The sequence below is a fragment of the Eleutherodactylus coqui genome, chromosome 4 (assembly GCF_035609145.1).
Source record: "Eleutherodactylus coqui strain aEleCoq1 chromosome 4, aEleCoq1.hap1, whole genome shotgun sequence".
In the NCBI taxonomy this organism is placed as follows: Eukaryota; Metazoa; Chordata; class Amphibia; order Anura; family Eleutherodactylidae; genus Eleutherodactylus; species Eleutherodactylus coqui.
The window spans coordinates 241232959-241251502 of NC_089840.1; the positions used below are offsets into that span (position 1 = coordinate 241232959).

Sequence of the window (18544 nt, forward strand, 5' to 3'; positions counted from 1 at the left end):
GTTGTGCAACGCGGCCTCCCACTTCTTTTTCTACTCTGGTTAGAGCCTGTTTGTGCTGTCCTCTGAAGGGAGTAGTACACACCGTTGTAGGAAATCTTCAATTTCTTAGCAATTTCTCGCATGGAATAGCCTTCATTTCTAAGAACAAGAATAGACTGTCGAGTTTCAGATGAAAGTTCTCTTTTTCTGGCCATTTTGAGCGTTTAATTGACCCCACAAATGTGATGCTCCAGAAACTCAATCTGCTCACAGGAAGGTCAGTTTTGTAGCTTCTGTAACGAGCTAGACTGTTTTCAGATGTGTGAACATGATTGCACAAGGGTTTTCTAATCATCAATTAGCCTTCTGAGCCAATGAGCAAACACATTGTACCATTAGAACACTGGAGTGATAGTTGCTGGAAATGGGCCTCTATTCACCTTTGTAGATTTTGCACAAAAAAACAGGCATTTGCAGCTAGAATAGTCATTTACCACATTAGCAATGTATAGAGTGCATTTGTTTAAAGTTAGGACTAGTTTAAAGTTATCTTCATTGAAAAGTACAGTGCTTTTCCTTAAAAAATAAGGACATTTCAATGTGACCCCAAACTTTTGAACGGTAGTGTATGTGTGTATATTTTATATATACATATATATATATATATATATATATATATATATATATATATATATATATATATATATATATATATATATATCACCCTATTGCTTACTTATAGTCTGTAAGCTCTTGCGCGCAGGGCCCTCACCCCTATTTGTTCAAGCTTCACTTGAGTTTAATACTGCATGTTCTGACTCATTTTATGTATATTCCCCCTCCCTTCCCCATATATGTTGGCAATATACAAATAAAAATTATTGTATACTGTTTCTTCACTTTCTGACTTATATTTTATTACAACAGATTGTCGTGTCATTGTCTGATACAGAGGATCTTGCAAAAGTGAACAACAGGGTACAGGCCAGATGTGTCTGTGAGGGGCATTCACACCGTTTCACCTGGGATGTCACCGCAGTAAAACCAAGTACTGTATACATTTACACCAAAGAATATCATTAACTTAAAGAGAACCTGTTATGTCCTAGAAGTACTATCAACCATGTTAGGGTGCTTATAGGACAGGGACAGAGGAGTCCAGGGGTGTCATTTTTATACTTAATGGGCCCCCTGTTCCTGAGTTGTCACCACTTTCTTCAGCCATTGCTCATGCACTCCCATTGTTCTCTATAGATGGGAGTCCAAGCGCACTGAATGATGAAAAGATTCATAGACCGAGCGCCGAATTTCTGGGGTGACAGTATGGAAAGAGGGAGCCCGGTAATTATAAAAAGTACACCCCTGGACTCCCCGGCCTTATCCTATAAAAAATGTAACTTAGTTGATGGTACTTATTGGATGTGATGGCTTTCCTTTCAGCTTTAGAGCTTTTGTTCTGCAATAGACTGGAACTGCACATGCTGGTTTGGATGTAGTTTTTTTTGTGAAAGCCAAAAGGAAGAAAATATAAATTAAGCACCCCTACATCTCCTATTCTATTACCCTCTTTGGTTACAAAAACTGCATCACAAATGGCATGTAATAAATGATACACTCAAATCTGATAGAGTTTGGAATGCTGGTCTGTTTGCCACTCTATGATGTTCACGTGCCCGAATACACAGGGGTTGGATTTTTGAGACAGTCATTTTAAAAATTGTTGGTTCAAGGTTTACAAGCAGATGGGCCCCGTGCTTGCTCCATTGTCTGAACACATATTTACATGTGTGTATCTACAAATGTTCGTGTGCATGTGCCGTCACACCTTCATGGCTACGGATGAGTGCTTTTTGGCTGAGGACTCAGTCACACTGGCGTTTTTCCGTGCTTTTTTTTTTTTTTTTGTGCGCAAAACTGATGCGCACAAAAAAATCGAGTGACCGAAGCCAGCGTAACGGCTGAACAAAATGCTGCTAGCAGCGTTTATCAGCCGAAAGGGCTCACTCATGGGTGAGTGAGAGCTGCCTCTGATTGGCTGAGGGCTGGGACCAATCAGAGGCAGCCCATTCAGCAGGTGGGGATTTTAAATCCTTGCCTGCTGAATACTACAAAAAGCAGTTCAGGAGAAGAGCCTTGTGGACGCTGGTGATCTCCGGCACCTGCAAAAAGGTGAGTATTTTTTTTTTTTACGGTTTACACTTTTTTGGGATGGTTTTCAGGGAAGGGCTTATATTTGAAGGCCTTCCCCGAAAATTAATACAGCGCTTGCCGGCAGCCCATTGCTTTCAATGGAGCCGGCTGTATTGCCGGCTCCATTGACTTCAATGGGAGAACATCGTTCTCCTCTGCCACAGCTGTTATGCTGCCGGCCCCATTGAGCGCATATACAAGAACAACGATTTGCGTCATATAATTATTGGCACATCCGCATAAAAAACAGCCATGTGACCGATCCCATTGCAAAGCACTGGGTATACATATCTGCAGATCGCAAGCGCATCTGCAAATCGCGCGAAAAAACGCCCGTGTGACTGAGCCCTGAAGAAGAGTGTTTAAGAAACTTAAAAGGTGTTTGGCCACTAAATACTTTTAATATCACCTGTCTATGAAATATGTCAGAAATGTCTGATCGCTGGGGTCCAAGCATTGGCACCCACAGCAGTAACAAGATTAGCACACCCTGGAACCCCTATGTGACTGGACTGGCGGTAAGCATGCATGACCTCCATCTATTCACTTATAAGCAGGGCCAGGACATGATCAATTGGTTCCCAGCAGTCAGACCCCGATTGATAAAACATTTATTGTATAACCTGTAAATAGGTGAAAAGTCATTTTAGTGGGAAACCCCTAGGTTTAGATGATTAACTAATGTGCATTTGTATATATCCAAATGCATGTGTGTCCATGTATTCAAATCTATCTGCATGAACAGAGGGTTACGGGAGAATCTTTAGTAAACACGTCACACAACTGTAAGACCGGGATTACACGAGAGTATCGATACAGCGTATTCCGTGCGCAAGTCCTGCAAGGGTAATATGCTATATCAATCTACCATAGGTGGCCATTTCAACACTCGCATGGCTTGTGTAAAATATGTGCATCAGATAACTCCTAGCACAATCTATCTTGGTGCGCTTCACATGCACATATCTGCCAAAATAGAACATGGCTATGGGCAGCACGCAATATCATTGCATATGGCTTCGGGCATATAGTCTGCACGCTGTCTGCACGCATATAGTCTGCAAGCAGTCTGCACGCTTCGAGAATACGCTCATGTGAGTCTGTCCTAAAGGTATTGAAGGAGTATCTTTAAATATATAAACCTGGACTGGACCTGTCCATCACAAGATTAAAAATAATGTAAAAAATTGCTAGGACTAAAATATCCATGACCTTTCCTCAGGTGTGCAGTAAAGAGGCCACAGCGGTCAACCAAGCTCCTTGGCCTCTTCAAACAACTGATCAGTGGGGGCCTTGGCAGCAAACCCGACTGATCTGATATTGATGGCCTATCCTGAGGGTCGGTTATCTATATCCAAGTTCTGGAAAAAAAAAACTTATGTTGCATAGCAAACATAGTACATGTAAGTATGACATTTTGCAATTAATAGCTAATATATTTTTATGTATTCACTTTGTCAGAGACCATACAGATACATGTGGACTCTGGTTCTCTAGAGGTGGACGGGAAATGTACCGAGGATCCTTTACTGGTAGGAAAAGATCGAAGAGAGGATGCTGTTGAGAAAACCATTGTAGTCAAGGTGAGCTTGCAAGGGAGCAGTAAGTGAGGATGAAAATTCTGCAAAATAGAAGTTATGGGAACAGATTTGGGCTTTTATATTATGAAGCATAACACATCTGAAAAATAGCTTGAATCATTTCCATCAACCACCCTCTGATTCCCTTGAACTAATTTGCAGGAATAAATATAGAAAATGTAACGCTTGCTTCTATCTGACTGTGCTGGCTAAGGGCAGTAATTATATGAGCCTTTATTTAATTAGTCTGATTTACTAGTTCTGCAACTTCCACTTGTTTATCATACATTTGCATAAGCGTAGGATAAATGAAAAATATACTGAAAACTTATTTTGCTGCTCCCATGGATATCACATGGGGTTTGCCATCTAGCCGTCTATTATCCGCTGCCCTCTTAAAGAGCGTCTGTTATGGGGTGCTCATGTATGAGAAATCATTATGTGGAAGCATGAATGTGACAGGTGAGTATATAAGCCTGTTGTAGTCAATGTTAGCCACTTGTATGTCCTATCTCTGTGTACAGTGTAGATATCTGGAGGCATAGCTACAATGGTATTATATAAGATGCCCAGCACCCTATTACTTTGGGCTCCTATTCTTCTGGAATGATCTATTCTCCTATAAAATGAATTTTATATGTCATTCCAAAAATGTCTAATAATCCAGAATTTAGAGGCCCCACTCCCAGTCCACCCACAGGTCTGTGTAAGTGGATCACAACCTCCATAGGCACTGCAATGGCTTCCATTAAACTTGTCATATACTTCTATTAGCTATGAGATCAAGATTACCTGGAAATGGAATACAATATTATAGATATTTTCTTCTCCATATTTTTGAAGGAGGCACATAAAATGGATACCTGATATAAAAATAGTTACTCATTTCAATTACGTGGATTCATAGTCATTTCACTAACAATCACCCAAGGAGTTTCTGGATTGTTGCTCCACAACCACTTGTAGGATCCCTTCTGGATGTGACACACCTGTTCTATCTCATTCACAGGACTCGGTCTCTTAGCAAAAACAATCTTCAGGTGTGCGCCTACTATAATCTCAGAGCCCTATTCAGAGTTGACTGTAGTCTATGTAGAGCATTTCTTCATTAACTATTTGTTCCTGGGGTAGTGTGCCTCATTGGTGAGCATCACTTTCTCCCTTTTATTCTACCTATTGTATGCAGCCTTTTTATATAGCCTTCTTGCTATGGGGATGTAATGAACAATCTTAAGATGCACTCAGAAGAGTTTGTTTGCATGCATATTTACATGCTCGATACGCGGAGAATAGAACCCATTGATTTCAATGGGTTCATTCTCATTTTTCGTTTTTGCGCCAGCATTCCGCGCTCACAAAAAAAGCATGCTCAATTTTAGTGCACATTTGTACACCAAAGGCCCCATACCCATGCAACATGCTGTGCAATTTCATGGGGAGAAACACATCTGGATCTAATTAGGCTAATTAGCCATTTAACTCGGGGCGTGGCTGTGTGTCATGCTCAAATGAATCCCAATACAATAACGAAATATCCAGCAGCACTCACAATTAGGTAAAGCCCACTCAGGGGGGAAAATCTTATACTTTTATAATAAATGCACAGCCAACATCAAGTTGTGAACAATCAACTTCCAGTCTTCATAGTATATCCAAAAGTGGCAGCATAAAATTGGTGCAAAGAAGCTTTTGTTATAAACGCAGCTTTTATTGTTCCATGGTTAGAAAAGTAGGCAATGTTTCGACCAGTAAAGTGGTCTTTCTCAAGCCTAAAAATATCAAATGATATATACACATAAATATGCAGATACAAATTATTCATATATAGATAGAATACAAACACAAACAACATAAAGGTTTAAAACTAGAGATGAGCGAGCACCAAAATGCTCGGGTGCTCGTTACTCGGGACGAAAATTTCGTGATGCTCGAGGGTTCGTTTCGAATAATGAACCCCATTGAAGTCAATGGGCGACCCAAGCATTTTTGTATATCGCCGATGCTCGCTAAGGTTTCCATTTGTGAAAATCTGGGCAATTCAAGAAAGTGATGGGAACGACACAGAAACTGATAGGGCAGGCGAGGGGCTACATGTTGGGCTGCATCTCAAGTTCCCAGGTCCCACTATTAAGCCACAATAGCGACAAGAGTGCCCCCACCCCCAACAATTTTTACTTCTGAAAAACCCTCATTAGCAAGGCATACCTTAGCTAAGCACATCACTACCTCCAACAAAGCACAATCACTGCCTGCATGACACTCCGCTGCCACTTCTCCTGGGTTACATGCTGCCCAACCCCCCTCTGCACGACCCAGTGTCCACAGCGCACACCAAATTGTCCCTGCGCAGCCTTCAGCTGCCCTCATGCAACACCACCCTCATGTCTATTTATAAGTGCGTCTGCCATGAGGAGAAACTGCAGGCACACACTGCAGAGGGTTGGCACGGCTAGGCAGCGACCCTCTTTAAAAGGGGCGGGGCGATAGCCCACAATGCTGTACAGAAGCAATGAGAAATCCAATCCTGGAGCCAGGAGCTGCACACGTGGGCATAGCAATGTGGAACCTATGTGCCACACACTATTCATTCTGTCAAGGTGTCTGCATGCCCCAGTCAGACCGCGGTTTTTTATAAATAGTCACAGGCAGGTACAACTCCGCAATGGGAATTCCGTGTGCACCCACAGCATCGGTGGCTCCCTGGAACCCACCGGCTGTACATAAATGTATCCCATTGCAGTGCCCTGGACAGCAGAGCTAACGTCAGATTAAATGCAGTTGGGCTTCGGCCCACACTGCATGCCCCAACCTGACCGGGGTTTTTAATTCATAGACACAGGCAGGTACAACTCCCTATTGTGAAGTCCCTGTGGACCGACAGCATGGGTGGGTGCCAGGAAGCCACCGGCAGTACATAAATATATCCCATTGCAGTGCCCAGCATAGCTGAGGTAATGTCATGTTTAATGCAGGTGGGCTTCGGCCCACACTGCATGCCCCAGTCAGACTGGGGTTCTTTAGAAGTGGACACATGCAGTTACAACTCCGTGTGGACCGACAGCATGGGTGGGTGCCAGGAAGCCACCGGCGGTACATAAATATATCCCATTGCATTGCCCATCACAGATGAGGTAATGTCATGTTTAATGCAGGTGGGCTTCGGCCCACACTGCATGCCCCAGTCAGACTGGGGTTCCTTAGAAGTGGACACATGCAGTTACAACTCCGTGTGGACTGACAGCATGGGTGGGTGCCAGGAAGCCACCGGCGGTACATAAATATATCCCATTGCATTGCCCTGCACAGCTGAGGTAACGTCAGATAAAATACAGGTGGGCTTTGGCCCACACTGCATGCCCCAGTCAGACCGGGGTTTTTAATACATGGACTTTACATTAGGGAGTTGTACCTGCCTGTGTCTATGTATTAAAAACCCCGGTCTGACTGGGGCATGCAGTGTGGGCCAAAGCCCACCTGTATTTTATCTGACGTTACCTCAGCTGTGCAGGGCAATGCAATGGGATATATTTATGTACCGCCAGTGGGTTACAGGGAGCCACCCATGCTATCGGTCCACACGGACTTTACATTAGGGAGTTGTACCTGCCTGTGTCTGTGTGGACCGATAGCATGGGTGGCTCCCTGGAACCCACTGGCGGTACAAAAATATATCCCATTGCAGTGCCCTGGACAGCAGAGCTAACGTCTGATTAAATACAGGTGGGCTTCGGCCCAAACTGCATGCCCCAGTCAGGCTCGAGTTTTTTATAAGTATACACAGGCACGTACATCTCCCTAATGGGAAGTCCATGTGGACCGACAGCATGAGTGGGTGCCAGGAAGCCACCGGTGGTACATAAATATATCCCATTGCAGTGCCCAGCACAGCTGATGTATGTAAGCTTTAATGCAGGTGGGCAAAAAATTAGTTGGATTACACTGTAGGCGAGGGGCCCAAAAAATTGGTGTACCAACAGTACTAATGTACCTCAGAAAAATTGTCCATGCCCAACCAAGAGGGCAGGTGAAACCCATTAATCGCTTTGGTTAATGTGGCTTAATTTGTAACTAGGCCTGGAGGCAGCCCAGTTAAAATAAAAATTGGTTCAGGTGCAAGTTTCAACGCTTTAATGAGCATTGAAACGTATAAAAATTGTTTACAAAAATTATATGACTGAGCCTTGTGGGCCTAAGAAAAATTGCCCGTTCGGCGTGATTACGTGAGGTTTCAGGAGGAGGAGGATGAATATAATACACAGATTGATGAAGCTAAAAGGTCGCCGTTTTTGATGGTGATAGAGAACAATGCTTCCATCCGCAGGTGCAGCCTACGTATTGTTTAGGTATCGCTGCTGTCCGCTGGTGGAGAAAAGTCTGGGGAAATCCAGGCTTTGTTCATCTTGATGAGTGTAAGCCTGTCGGCACTGTCGGTTGACAGGCGGGTACGCTTATCCGTGATAATTCCCCCAGCCGCACTAAACACCGTCTCTGACAAGACACTAGCCGCAGGACAAGCAAGCACCTCCAGGGCATACAGCGCGAGTTCAGGCCACGTCTCCAGCTTCGACACCCAGTAGTTGTAGGGGGCAGAGGCGTCACGGAGGACGGTCATGCGAGCGGCTACGTACTCCCTCACCATCCTTTTACAGTGCTCCCGCCGACTCAGCCTTGACTGGGGAGCGGTGACACAGTCTTGCTGGGGAGCCAGAAAGCTGTCAAAGGCCTTAGAGAGTGTTCCCCTGCCTGTGCTGTACATGCTGCCTGATCTCCGCGCCTCCCCTACTACCTGGCCCTCGGAACTGCGTCTTCTGCCACTAGCGCTGTCAGATGGAAATTTTACCATCAGCTTGTCCGCCAGGGTCCTGTGGTATAGCATCACTCTCGAACCCCTTTCCTCTTCGGGTATGAGAGTGGAAAGGTTTTCCTTATACCGTGGGTCGAGCAGTGTGTACACCCAGTAATCCGTAGTGGCCAGAATGCGTGTAACGCGAGGGTCTCGAGAAAGGCATCCTAACATGAAGTCAGCCATGTGTGCCAGGGTACCTGTATGCAACACATGGCTGTCCTCACTAGGAAGATCACTTTCAGGATCCTCCTCCTCCTCCTCCTCAGGCCATACATGCTGAAAGGATGACAGGCAAGCAGCATGGGTACCCTCAGCAGTGGGCCAAGCTGTCTCTTCCTCATCCTCCTCATGCTCCTCCTCCTCAACGCGCTGAGATATAGACAGGCGGGTGCTCTGACTATCCAGCGAAATACTGTCTTCCCCCGCCTCCGTTTCCGAGCGCGAAGCGTCTGCCTTTATGCTTTGCAGGGAACTTCTCAAGAGGCATAGCAGAGGAATGGTGACGCTAATGACTGCAGCATCGCCGCTCACCACCTGGGTAGACTCCTCAAAGTTTCCAAGGACCTGGCAGATGTCTGCCAACCAGGCCCACTCTTCTGTAAAGAATTGAGGAGGCTGACTCCCACTGCGCCGCCCATGTTGGAGTTGGTATTCCACTATAGCTCTACGTTGCTCATAGAGCCTGGCCAACATGTGGAGCGTAGAGTTCCACCGTGTGGGCACGTCGCACAGCAGTCGGTGCACTGGCAGATTAAACCGACGTTGCAGAGTGTGCAGGGTGGCAGCGTCCGTGTGGGACTTGCGGAAATGTGCGCAGAGCCGGCACATCTGACAAGCAGGTCTGACAAGCGTGGGTAGCTTTTCAGAAAGCGCTGAACCACCAAATTAAAGACGTGGGCCAGGCATGGCACGTGTGTGAGGCTGCCAAGCTGCAGAGCCGCCACCAGGTTACGGCCGTTGTCACACACGACCATGCCCGGTTGGAGGCTCAGCGGCGCAAGCCAGCGGTCGGTCTGCTCTGTCAGACCCTGCAGCAGTTCGTGGGCCATGTGCCTCTTCTCTCCTAAGCTGAGTAGTTTCAGCACGGCCTGCTGACGCTTGCCCACCGCTGTGCTGCCGTGTCGCGCGACACCGACTGCTGGCGACGTGCTGCTGCTGACACATCTTGATTGCGAGACAGAGGTTGCGTTGGAGGAGGAGGGTGCTTTAGTGGAGGAAGCATACACCGCCGCAGATACCAGCACCGAGCTGGGGCCCGAGATTCTGGGGGTGGGTAGGACGTGAGCGGTCCCAGGCTCTGACTCTGTCCCAGTCTCCACTAAATTCACCCAATGTGCCATCAGGGAGATATAGTGGCCCTGCCCGCCTGTGCTTGTCCACGTGTCCGTTGTTAAGTGGACCTTGGCAGTAACCGCGTTGGTGAGGGCGCGTACAATGTTGCGGGAGACGTGGTCGTGCAGGCCTGGGACAGCACATCGGGAAAAGTAGTGGCGACTGGGAACTGAGTAGCGCGGGGCCGCCGCCGCCATCATGTGTTTGAAAGCCTCCGTTTCCACAAGCCTATAAGGCAGCATCTCCAGGCTGATAAATTTGGCTATGTGCACGTTTAACGCTTGAGCGTGCGGGTGCGTGGCGGCGTACTTGCGCTTGCGCTAGCGACGGCTGGACGGTGCGCTGACAGACATTGGTGGATGGGGCCGAGGACAGCGGAGGTGAGGGTGTGGGTGCAGGCCAGGAGACGGTAGTGCCTGTGTCCTGAGAGGGGTGTTGGATCTCAGTGGCAGGTTGGGGCACAGGGGGAGAGGCAGTGGTGCAAACCGGAGGTGGTGAACGGCCTTCGTCCCACCTTGTGGGGTGCTTGGCCATCATATGTCTGCGCATGCTGGTAGTGGTGAGGCTGGTGGTGGTGGCTCCCCGGCTGATCTTGGCGCGACAAAGGTTGCACACCACTGTTCGTCGGTCGTCTGCACTCTCAGTGAAAAACTGCCAGACCTTTGAGCACCTCGGCCTCTGCAGGGTGGCATGGCGCGAGGGGGCGCTTTGTGAAACAGTTGGTGGATTATTTGGTCTGGCCCTGCCTCTACCCCTGGCCGCCGCACTGCCTCTTCCAACCTGCCCTGCTGCTGCACTTGCCTCCCCCTCTGAAGACCTGTCCTCAGTAGGCTTAGCAAACCAGGTGGGGTCAGTCACCTCATCGTCCTACTGCTCTTCCTCAGAATCCTCTGTGCGCTCCTCCCTCGGACTTTCTCCAATTACTACTACCTGAGTGATAGACAACTGTGTCTCATCGTCATCGTCCTCCTCACCCACTGAAAGCTCTTGAAACAGTTGCCGGAAGTCCCCAGCCTCATCCCCCGGACCCCGGGAACTTTCCAAAGGTTGGGCATCGGTTACGACAAACTCCTCAGGTGGGAGAGGAACCATTGCTGCCCATTCTGGGCAGGGGCCCGAGAACAGTTCCTGGGAGTCTGCCTGCTCCTCAGAATGTGTCATTGTAATGGAGTGAGGAGGCTGGAAGGAAGGAGGAGCAGCAGCCAGAGGATTCAGAGTTGCAGCAGTGGACGGCGCACAAGTCTCGGTGGTCGATAGATTGCTGGATGCACTTTCTGCCATCCACGACAGGACCTGCTCACACTGCTCATTTTCTAATAAAGGTCTACCGCGTGGACCAATTAATTGTGCGATGAATGTGGGGACGCCAGAAACGTGCCTCTCTCCTAATCCCGCAGCAGTCGGCTGCGATACACCTGGATCAGGAGCTCGGCCTGTGCCCACACCCTGACTTGGGCCTCCGCGTCCTCGCCCGCGTCCACGTCCTCTAGGCCTACCCCTACCCCTCAGCATGCTGTATTACCAGTAGTGCAGAAACAGAACGCTGTAATTAAATGTACCGCTTATTGGCCTGTGGTTGGAGGCTGACTTCGCTTACGGAACGCACAGCAGAGCCAGGAAAGAATTTTGCGCAAGCCTGCTGTAACGCTTAGCTGGCTGCGTATTAATTAGGACAACTACCCCCAGCAGAGACGCAGTACACTGAGGACGGTCACAGGCAGCCGAAATAGATTTTTTTTTTCCAAAATTTTTTTGGAAAAGCCCACTGCCTATATAGACAGTATATCTCTTTCACCTTTTTCACTGTCCCTGCCTCACCACTACTAGCCCTAGACTATGTAAAATTACTGCAGACTGTTTCCCTCTGGACAGGATGACATCGGTGATGTAACGGCCAACGCAGAGCCAGGAAAGAATTTTGCGCAAGCCTGCTGTAACACTTAGCTGGCTGCGTATTAATTAGGACAACTACCCCCAGCAGAGACGCAGTACACTGAGGACGGTCACAGGCAGCCCAAATAGATTTTTTTTCCCCAAATTGTTTTGGAAAAGCCCACTGCCTATATAGACAGTATATCTCTTTCACTGTCCCTGCCTCACCACTACTGGCCCTGGACTATGTAAAATTACTGCAGACTGTTTCCCTCTGGACAGGATGACAGCGGTGATGTAACGACCAACGCAGAGCCAGGAAAGAATTTTGCGCAAGCCTGCTGTAACACTTAGCTGGCTGCGTATTCATTAGGACAACTACCCCCAGCAGAGACGCAGTACACTGAGGATGGTCACAGGCAGCCCAAATAGATTTTTTTTCCCAAAATTTTTTTGGAAAAGCCCACTGCCTATATAGACAGTATATCTCTTTCACTGTCCCTGCCTCACCACTACTGGCCCTAGACTATGTAAAATTACTGCAGACTGAGGACGCAATGCTCTGCACGGCCGATATAGAAAAAAAAAAAAATATGTGCAACACTGCAAAAAGCAGCCTCAACAGGATTTATGCGTGAATGGGAAGTGTGAGACATTTATTGCTCAGATAAGACCCCTATCAACAGTAATTCAGGGACCATAAACTTTCACTCCCTTATCAGTGTTTAGCTAAAAATGTTTGTGCACCTCTTGCAGCATTTCTAGCCTGCCCGACCTTTCCCCCCCCAACAGTAATTTAGGGACCATAAAACTTTCACTCCGCTATCAGTGCCTAGACAAAAAATGTTTGTTTGCTGTTGCAGAATTCCTTTTAAGTGCGAACCAATCACATCCATATCTGTGCCTTGTCATAAGTATGTATGTTATAAGTGTGTATAAATATCCATGCCTCTTCAGATCCAATCCATAAGCCTGAAGAAGTACCCTGCGTTGGTTCGGAAGCTCGCTATTATTACATCATGTATCTTTGTTAGCCATTAAAAGGTGTCATATCTACAAGATCACTTGGTTTCTCTTGCTGAGAACAATCACATTTTGCTCTACTGGCTAACACTGTACCAGATCTTTGTTTTCATTACAGCTTGAAATAATAGCAAATTCAGGTGCAGCCTAGCAATTAGTAAATCACAAGTGTTAGGGTAGCTTTACACAGGCTGATAGTCAGAAAAGTATTCATTTAAAAGATTTGGTTCTTAGATTGCATTACATTGTTCTTTTCTGGTTGCTTGTTTAACCCATTTACGACCAGCCACTGTATATATACGGCGGCTGGTCCTGGGCTTAGAGGACCACCGATCGTAAAAATACGGCGGTGCTCTAAGCCTCCTGTCTCTGCAATCAGTCAGAGGCAGGAACGGGTTATCAGCTGTCAGTGACAGCTGATAACCTGGAGCAGAAGGCAGGAGGGGTTTTTAACCCTTCCTGCCTTCTGTTTCCCCGATATACAGTGCTCAATGAGCACTGTCGGGGCAAAGTGAAAGTAAGAAGTTCTTTCACTACGGGAGCCTCGGGGGGTCATGTGACCTCCTGGGATTCCCTGCTACTGCAGAGCTGGAGGGTCAGACTTAGACCCTGGCAGCTCTGCAAGTGACTAATGTCACCACAGGGGTTGCTTTCCCCTGAAACTGGGGATCCTATGGACGCCCCAGCTACAATGGGAAAATGTCAAATAAAGTTAAAAAAAAAAGTGAGTTTCCCCCAGAGGTCTTATATGACGTCATGGGGGACATAGATAGTAAAAAAACATAATTACATACATAAGTAAAACAAAACAGAGTAAAACAACAATACATACATAAGAAAGAGAATAACACAAAGCAGACGCCAACAAAAACCGTCGCCATATGCGCCCTGTGAACCAAAACCATACATACTATATATCAAAACGTCCGAAATAAATAGAGGAACCCATTTCCATACTTTATTTTAGTGTAAATATAAAAATAATTTTTAAAAAAAACTATAAATGTAAAAAAAAATCATTTTTTTAGCATTTTACCCCCAATAAAACTAAAAAACGGAAAAAAAAGTCAGTGAAAAAGATATAAAAAAAAATAGTCCTATATGTCACGGAAAAAAAAACGCAGCAAAAATAATTTTGGTAGCTAAAGGAAAAAAAATAGAGCAGTGAAACCACCACATGGGTAAAATCCCTAAAAAGTGTCTGGTCCTTAAGGTACAAAACAACCTGGTCCTTAAGGGGTTAAAATAAAAGGTTACTATTTTTGTAACTCTGTTAGCCTCCACATGTGATTGAATCTGCATTGCACCCCCATCATCCTCGGCAGCAGTATCCAAAAGCACATACTTATGCTCTATGTGCACTTGTGTCCAGGCTCAGTCCTGGCCCCAACTTCAATTACAATTTAGGCTTATCCAGTAGAACTTTGACAACTCAAATGTGTGAATTGGGTGCTTTACTGTATCACAGGCCTGCTGGTAAGCTTGTTCATACTCACTGATGTGCCTGCCTCACTTTACTGAGGCTGTTCTCACTTACAAAATGTTCTGCAACCAAGAGTCCTCCAGACAGCAATGGGATAGCATGCTGCACTTCTGCCACATCTGTGACAGCTGTGGCAGAAGATTCCTTCATCCCTGCGGTCCCCGCGGGGATGAAGGAAACGCCTGCCACAGCTGTGACAGCTGTGGCAGAGGTCCGCGGTGTTCTCCATATCTTTTCAATGGAGCTAGCGCTGCTGCCGCTGGCCCCATTGAAAAGACTGGCGATATCCCGGTCCTATTTCGGAGGCTTTTGTTGTGCTGCAAGGCGAGAGTTTTCACGTAAAAGAAAATATCGCCAGTGGGTGTTAGCCCTAAGGGGAGAGAGCACTTTCCCCTTACTTGCTAATCATTGGGCAGCCTGTTGAGCACTTAAGTGTCTGACAATCATGCCGTAAAAAGCTACCCTTAGCCACAGCCAAAAATACTCATGGAATAGCACTCTTAAACAGCTGTTTATCCAATTACTTGCATTTTAAAATATTTTATAATTAATTTAAACTCTACGCAAAAAATATGGTCCTCTTTATGCAAATAAATGGAAATTAGGAAAGAAATAAAATGATTCATAATTTTTACAAAATGTACTTCTTAGAAAATAGTAGCTGCCTATCCAGTGTTCATTTATTGCAAGTTACAGAATTGTAGTTAGACTCACATTCACTCAAATTTTCAGTTTGCTATCTTGCCCTATGTCTAAATACCCTGAGCTGGGCAAACCTCCTGGAACGTAGTACTCAAACTACATACCTTACTGTTGCTCTCCCTCCTAGTTATGCCCATGATTAGTCATATTCCAAAGACTCAAATAATACTTTTTTTTTTTATTTGTCAGCCAATGGGATATGAAGAGGAAAAGACACAGACATTCCTTTTATACCCATCAGGTAAATAAAGGACAAACAAGAATATAGTTTATTTACTTTTATGTAGCTGAGCTCATGGGGCAGATTTACGAAACTCTAAATATTGTTGCTCATAGCAACCAATCACAGCGGAGCTTTTATTTATTATTCTGCTCTTGAAAAATGAAAGTTGCACTGTCATTGATTGCTATGAAGAATAGTTAGTTTTCGTAAAGCTCCCAATATGTTTACCTGATCTTACAACGCTCCTGAACCAAATGTATTTTTTGTGTAATGTTGTATCCTTACCTTTCTTGGATTCACTGTCTATCCTGAAATTAATCATAAATAACACTTGTTTATCATTCCTTTGAGTCTTAGGGCACTTTTACATGGGGCAGCTGTCCCAACGATGATCCCTCTTGTGCTTTCCAATAGGTGGTGCTGGAGAGATATTGTACCATTTCTCATTTACATAACAAATTTCCCATAGGGGCATTGCATTGTCTCCTCATGCTTGCTTGGTGCTCTCCACAAAGAGAAACTATACCCCTCTTGACCCACATCAAAAGCCTCTCACCCCACAAGCCATAAACCTACTGCACACAAAGGGCAAAAACCTTGAAACAGTCTGGAGAAGACTCTTAACAGACTGATGATATAAGCCAAAATCCAAAGAACTATTAGCAAATCTGATTTACAGGAAAGCTGTCTTCTAATAGACGGTGCTTTAGATGAATCATAACTAGAGATGAGCGAGCATACTCGTCCGAGCTTGATGCTCGTTCGAGTATTAGGGTGCTCGAGATGCTCGTTACTCGAGACGAGCACCACGCGGTACTCGTCTTGATTAAATGAGCACTGACCATTGAATTCAATGAAGCCCTTCCCTGCAATTCATCCAGAAATGTGTAAAAATAAAAAATATATATATACTCACCTTGTCCCGGCAGACGGAGTTCAGCCGCGGCCGGCTGCAGTTCTCCTGAACTGCTCTCTGTAGTATTCAGCAGCCGGGGATTTAAAATCCCCGCCTGCTGAATGAGCTGCCTCTAATTGGTCACAGCCTGACCAATCAGAGGCAGCTCTCACTCACACCCATTCATGAAGTCATGAATGGGTGAGTGAGTGCTGCCTTTGATTGGCTCAGCGACCAATCAGGGGCAGCTCTCAGCCCCTGATTGGTCCCTGCACTGAGCCAATCAGAGGCAGCACTCACTCACTCACCCATTCATGAATTCATGAATGGGTGTGAGTGAGAGCTGCCTCTGATTGGTCAGGCTGTGACCAATCAGAGGCAGCTCATTCAGCAGGCGGGGATTTTAAATCCCCGGCTGCTGAATACTACAGCACTGAATTCAATGGGCTAACATCGTTCTTCTCTGCCACAGCTGTTACAGCTATGGCAGAGGAGAACGATCTTTATGCTGACAGTGCGGGGGGGGGGGGGAGGTCTCACTCTTGCCACTATTGTGGCTTAATAGTGAGACCTCGGAGCCCGAAATGCAGCCCTGCATGTTGCTCCTCGCCTGCCCTATCCATTTCTGTGTTCTGTACATGACTTTGGTGATTTGCTAAGATTTTCACAAATGAAAACCTTAGCGGAGCACCAGTCATATACAAAAATGCTCGAGTCGTCCATTGACTTCAATGGGGTTCGTTACTCGAAACGAACTCTCGAGCATCACTGAAAGTTCGACTCGAGTAACGAGCACTCGAGCATTTTGGTGCTCGCTCATCTCTAATCATAACATCTTCCATTTACATTCATAAGTCTATTAATTTTTTAACTTGGCTTGCAACAGGACCACAGCTTAGGGTTCCTTAGTTGCTACAGAACAATTCTCAGCATGCAGACCGGCAGAACATGCTGAGAGTTGTCGTTTTTGTAAGAACTGAAGAGCCAAAGTTTAGAAACCATGATCTAGAGATTTAAAGAAATTTTCCATGAAATTGAATTCTATAGATAGGCCATTAATTAATAATTTGAGGGCTCTATACACCTAGGATGGTTAACAGAATGAAGAGAGAGCAGTAGTTGACACGGTGATGTCCATGCAAGTATGGCTGTGCCTGGGGCTACATCTGAGTCCATCCAAGTGAATATAGCTGAGCGTGGTTGAGATACGTTTCCAAACTCATGAAAAATCACTGCACTGTGTGCTGTAGTGAAGAGGCCACAGCTGATGCCCCTTCATCCTGCTGATTGTGGGGTGTATCTGTGGTGGGATCATCACTGATCATATTGATAGGCCATCAATGTAATTATTTAAAAAAAAACCTTTAGCTAACTATCAAACACAGAAATGGTAAAACGGCAGTTTAATTTTGATCGGTGTTTTGAAACGCAGGTCACTGGGTTCGATCATTGTAATGGGTGATGGGGTGCGTTAAACACAAAAACGCACAAAAATAGAGCAGACAGAGCTGGAAAATCGCCACATTTGAGAGCAGGTCTGTGGGGCCCCATTGAAATCAATAAGAGCGTTGTACAGCAATTAGCACAGCATTCGAAATGCCACGCTAATCACAGTATAATGTGCCAGTGTGAGAGTGACCTTAGGGCTCCTTCACACATTTTTTTTTAATGCATGGAAAAATGCTTATGGAAACACCAGTGTTTGTTTTTTTTTTAAACTATATCATGCATTTTTGAGACCTTTTTAATATCATTTTTAATTAGTGTCATCTTGTACATATACTTTTCCTGCTGTTTTTATAATCATAGAAATCCTATGTCAAAAACACAACAAATAATGTATGTAAGGAGTTATATATTTCATTAGACACTTTAACCCTTTGCAATCCAATTTTAGATTCAGAGTTTCCTAGGGGGCTTTCTCTTTCTGCCATTATACAATGGTACCATCTGTTGGCTAGAGCCAGTACTGCGGTATGGGACATGGTGAAGACACCCCCAACAGCAGAGCGGCTAGTAATCTACATTAGGAATACCCTGCCGGATGTCTTCCGACATCGAAGCTGTACAGCCTTCAATCAGAATGTCTTCAGACGTCAGACAGTGGATTGGAAAGGGTTAATGTAATATCTGATTACTGTGTTTTAGGCCAAAAAAAAGAGAAAAAAGCCATGAAAATAGTGTATAAAACAGTGTTTTTCTATGAAGCACTGTGTGTGAAACTACCCTTTATCCTGTTGTCCATTATTCTCCCTGAATACTCACTTGACGGTTTATGCTTTAGTGTGCTTTACACTGATGCTGAATATATACCAGCAGGGAGACTGGGCTGTAACTGCCGTTGTACTTACAAATAACTTATCCAGCTATGAAATCAGCATCTTGCACATGTGCTGCATACATGCTATACCAAATAAAC

The 18544-nt window shown here is 45.5% G+C and overlaps 1 protein-coding gene across 1 annotated transcript in view; it reads left to right on the plus strand.

The window, feature by feature from the left end:
• LOC136626663 (alpha-2-macroglobulin-like protein 1) overlaps positions 1-18544 on the plus strand; it is a 200952-nt gene that overhangs the window by 148291 nt on the left and 34117 nt on the right. The window contains exons 20-22 of the mRNA XM_066601680.1: positions 907-1027; positions 3631-3752; positions 15197-15248. Coding sequence (XP_066457777.1) covers positions 907-1027; positions 3631-3752; positions 15197-15248 — 295 coding nt within the window. The remainder of the gene's footprint in view (positions 1-906; positions 1028-3630; positions 3753-15196; positions 15249-18544) is intronic.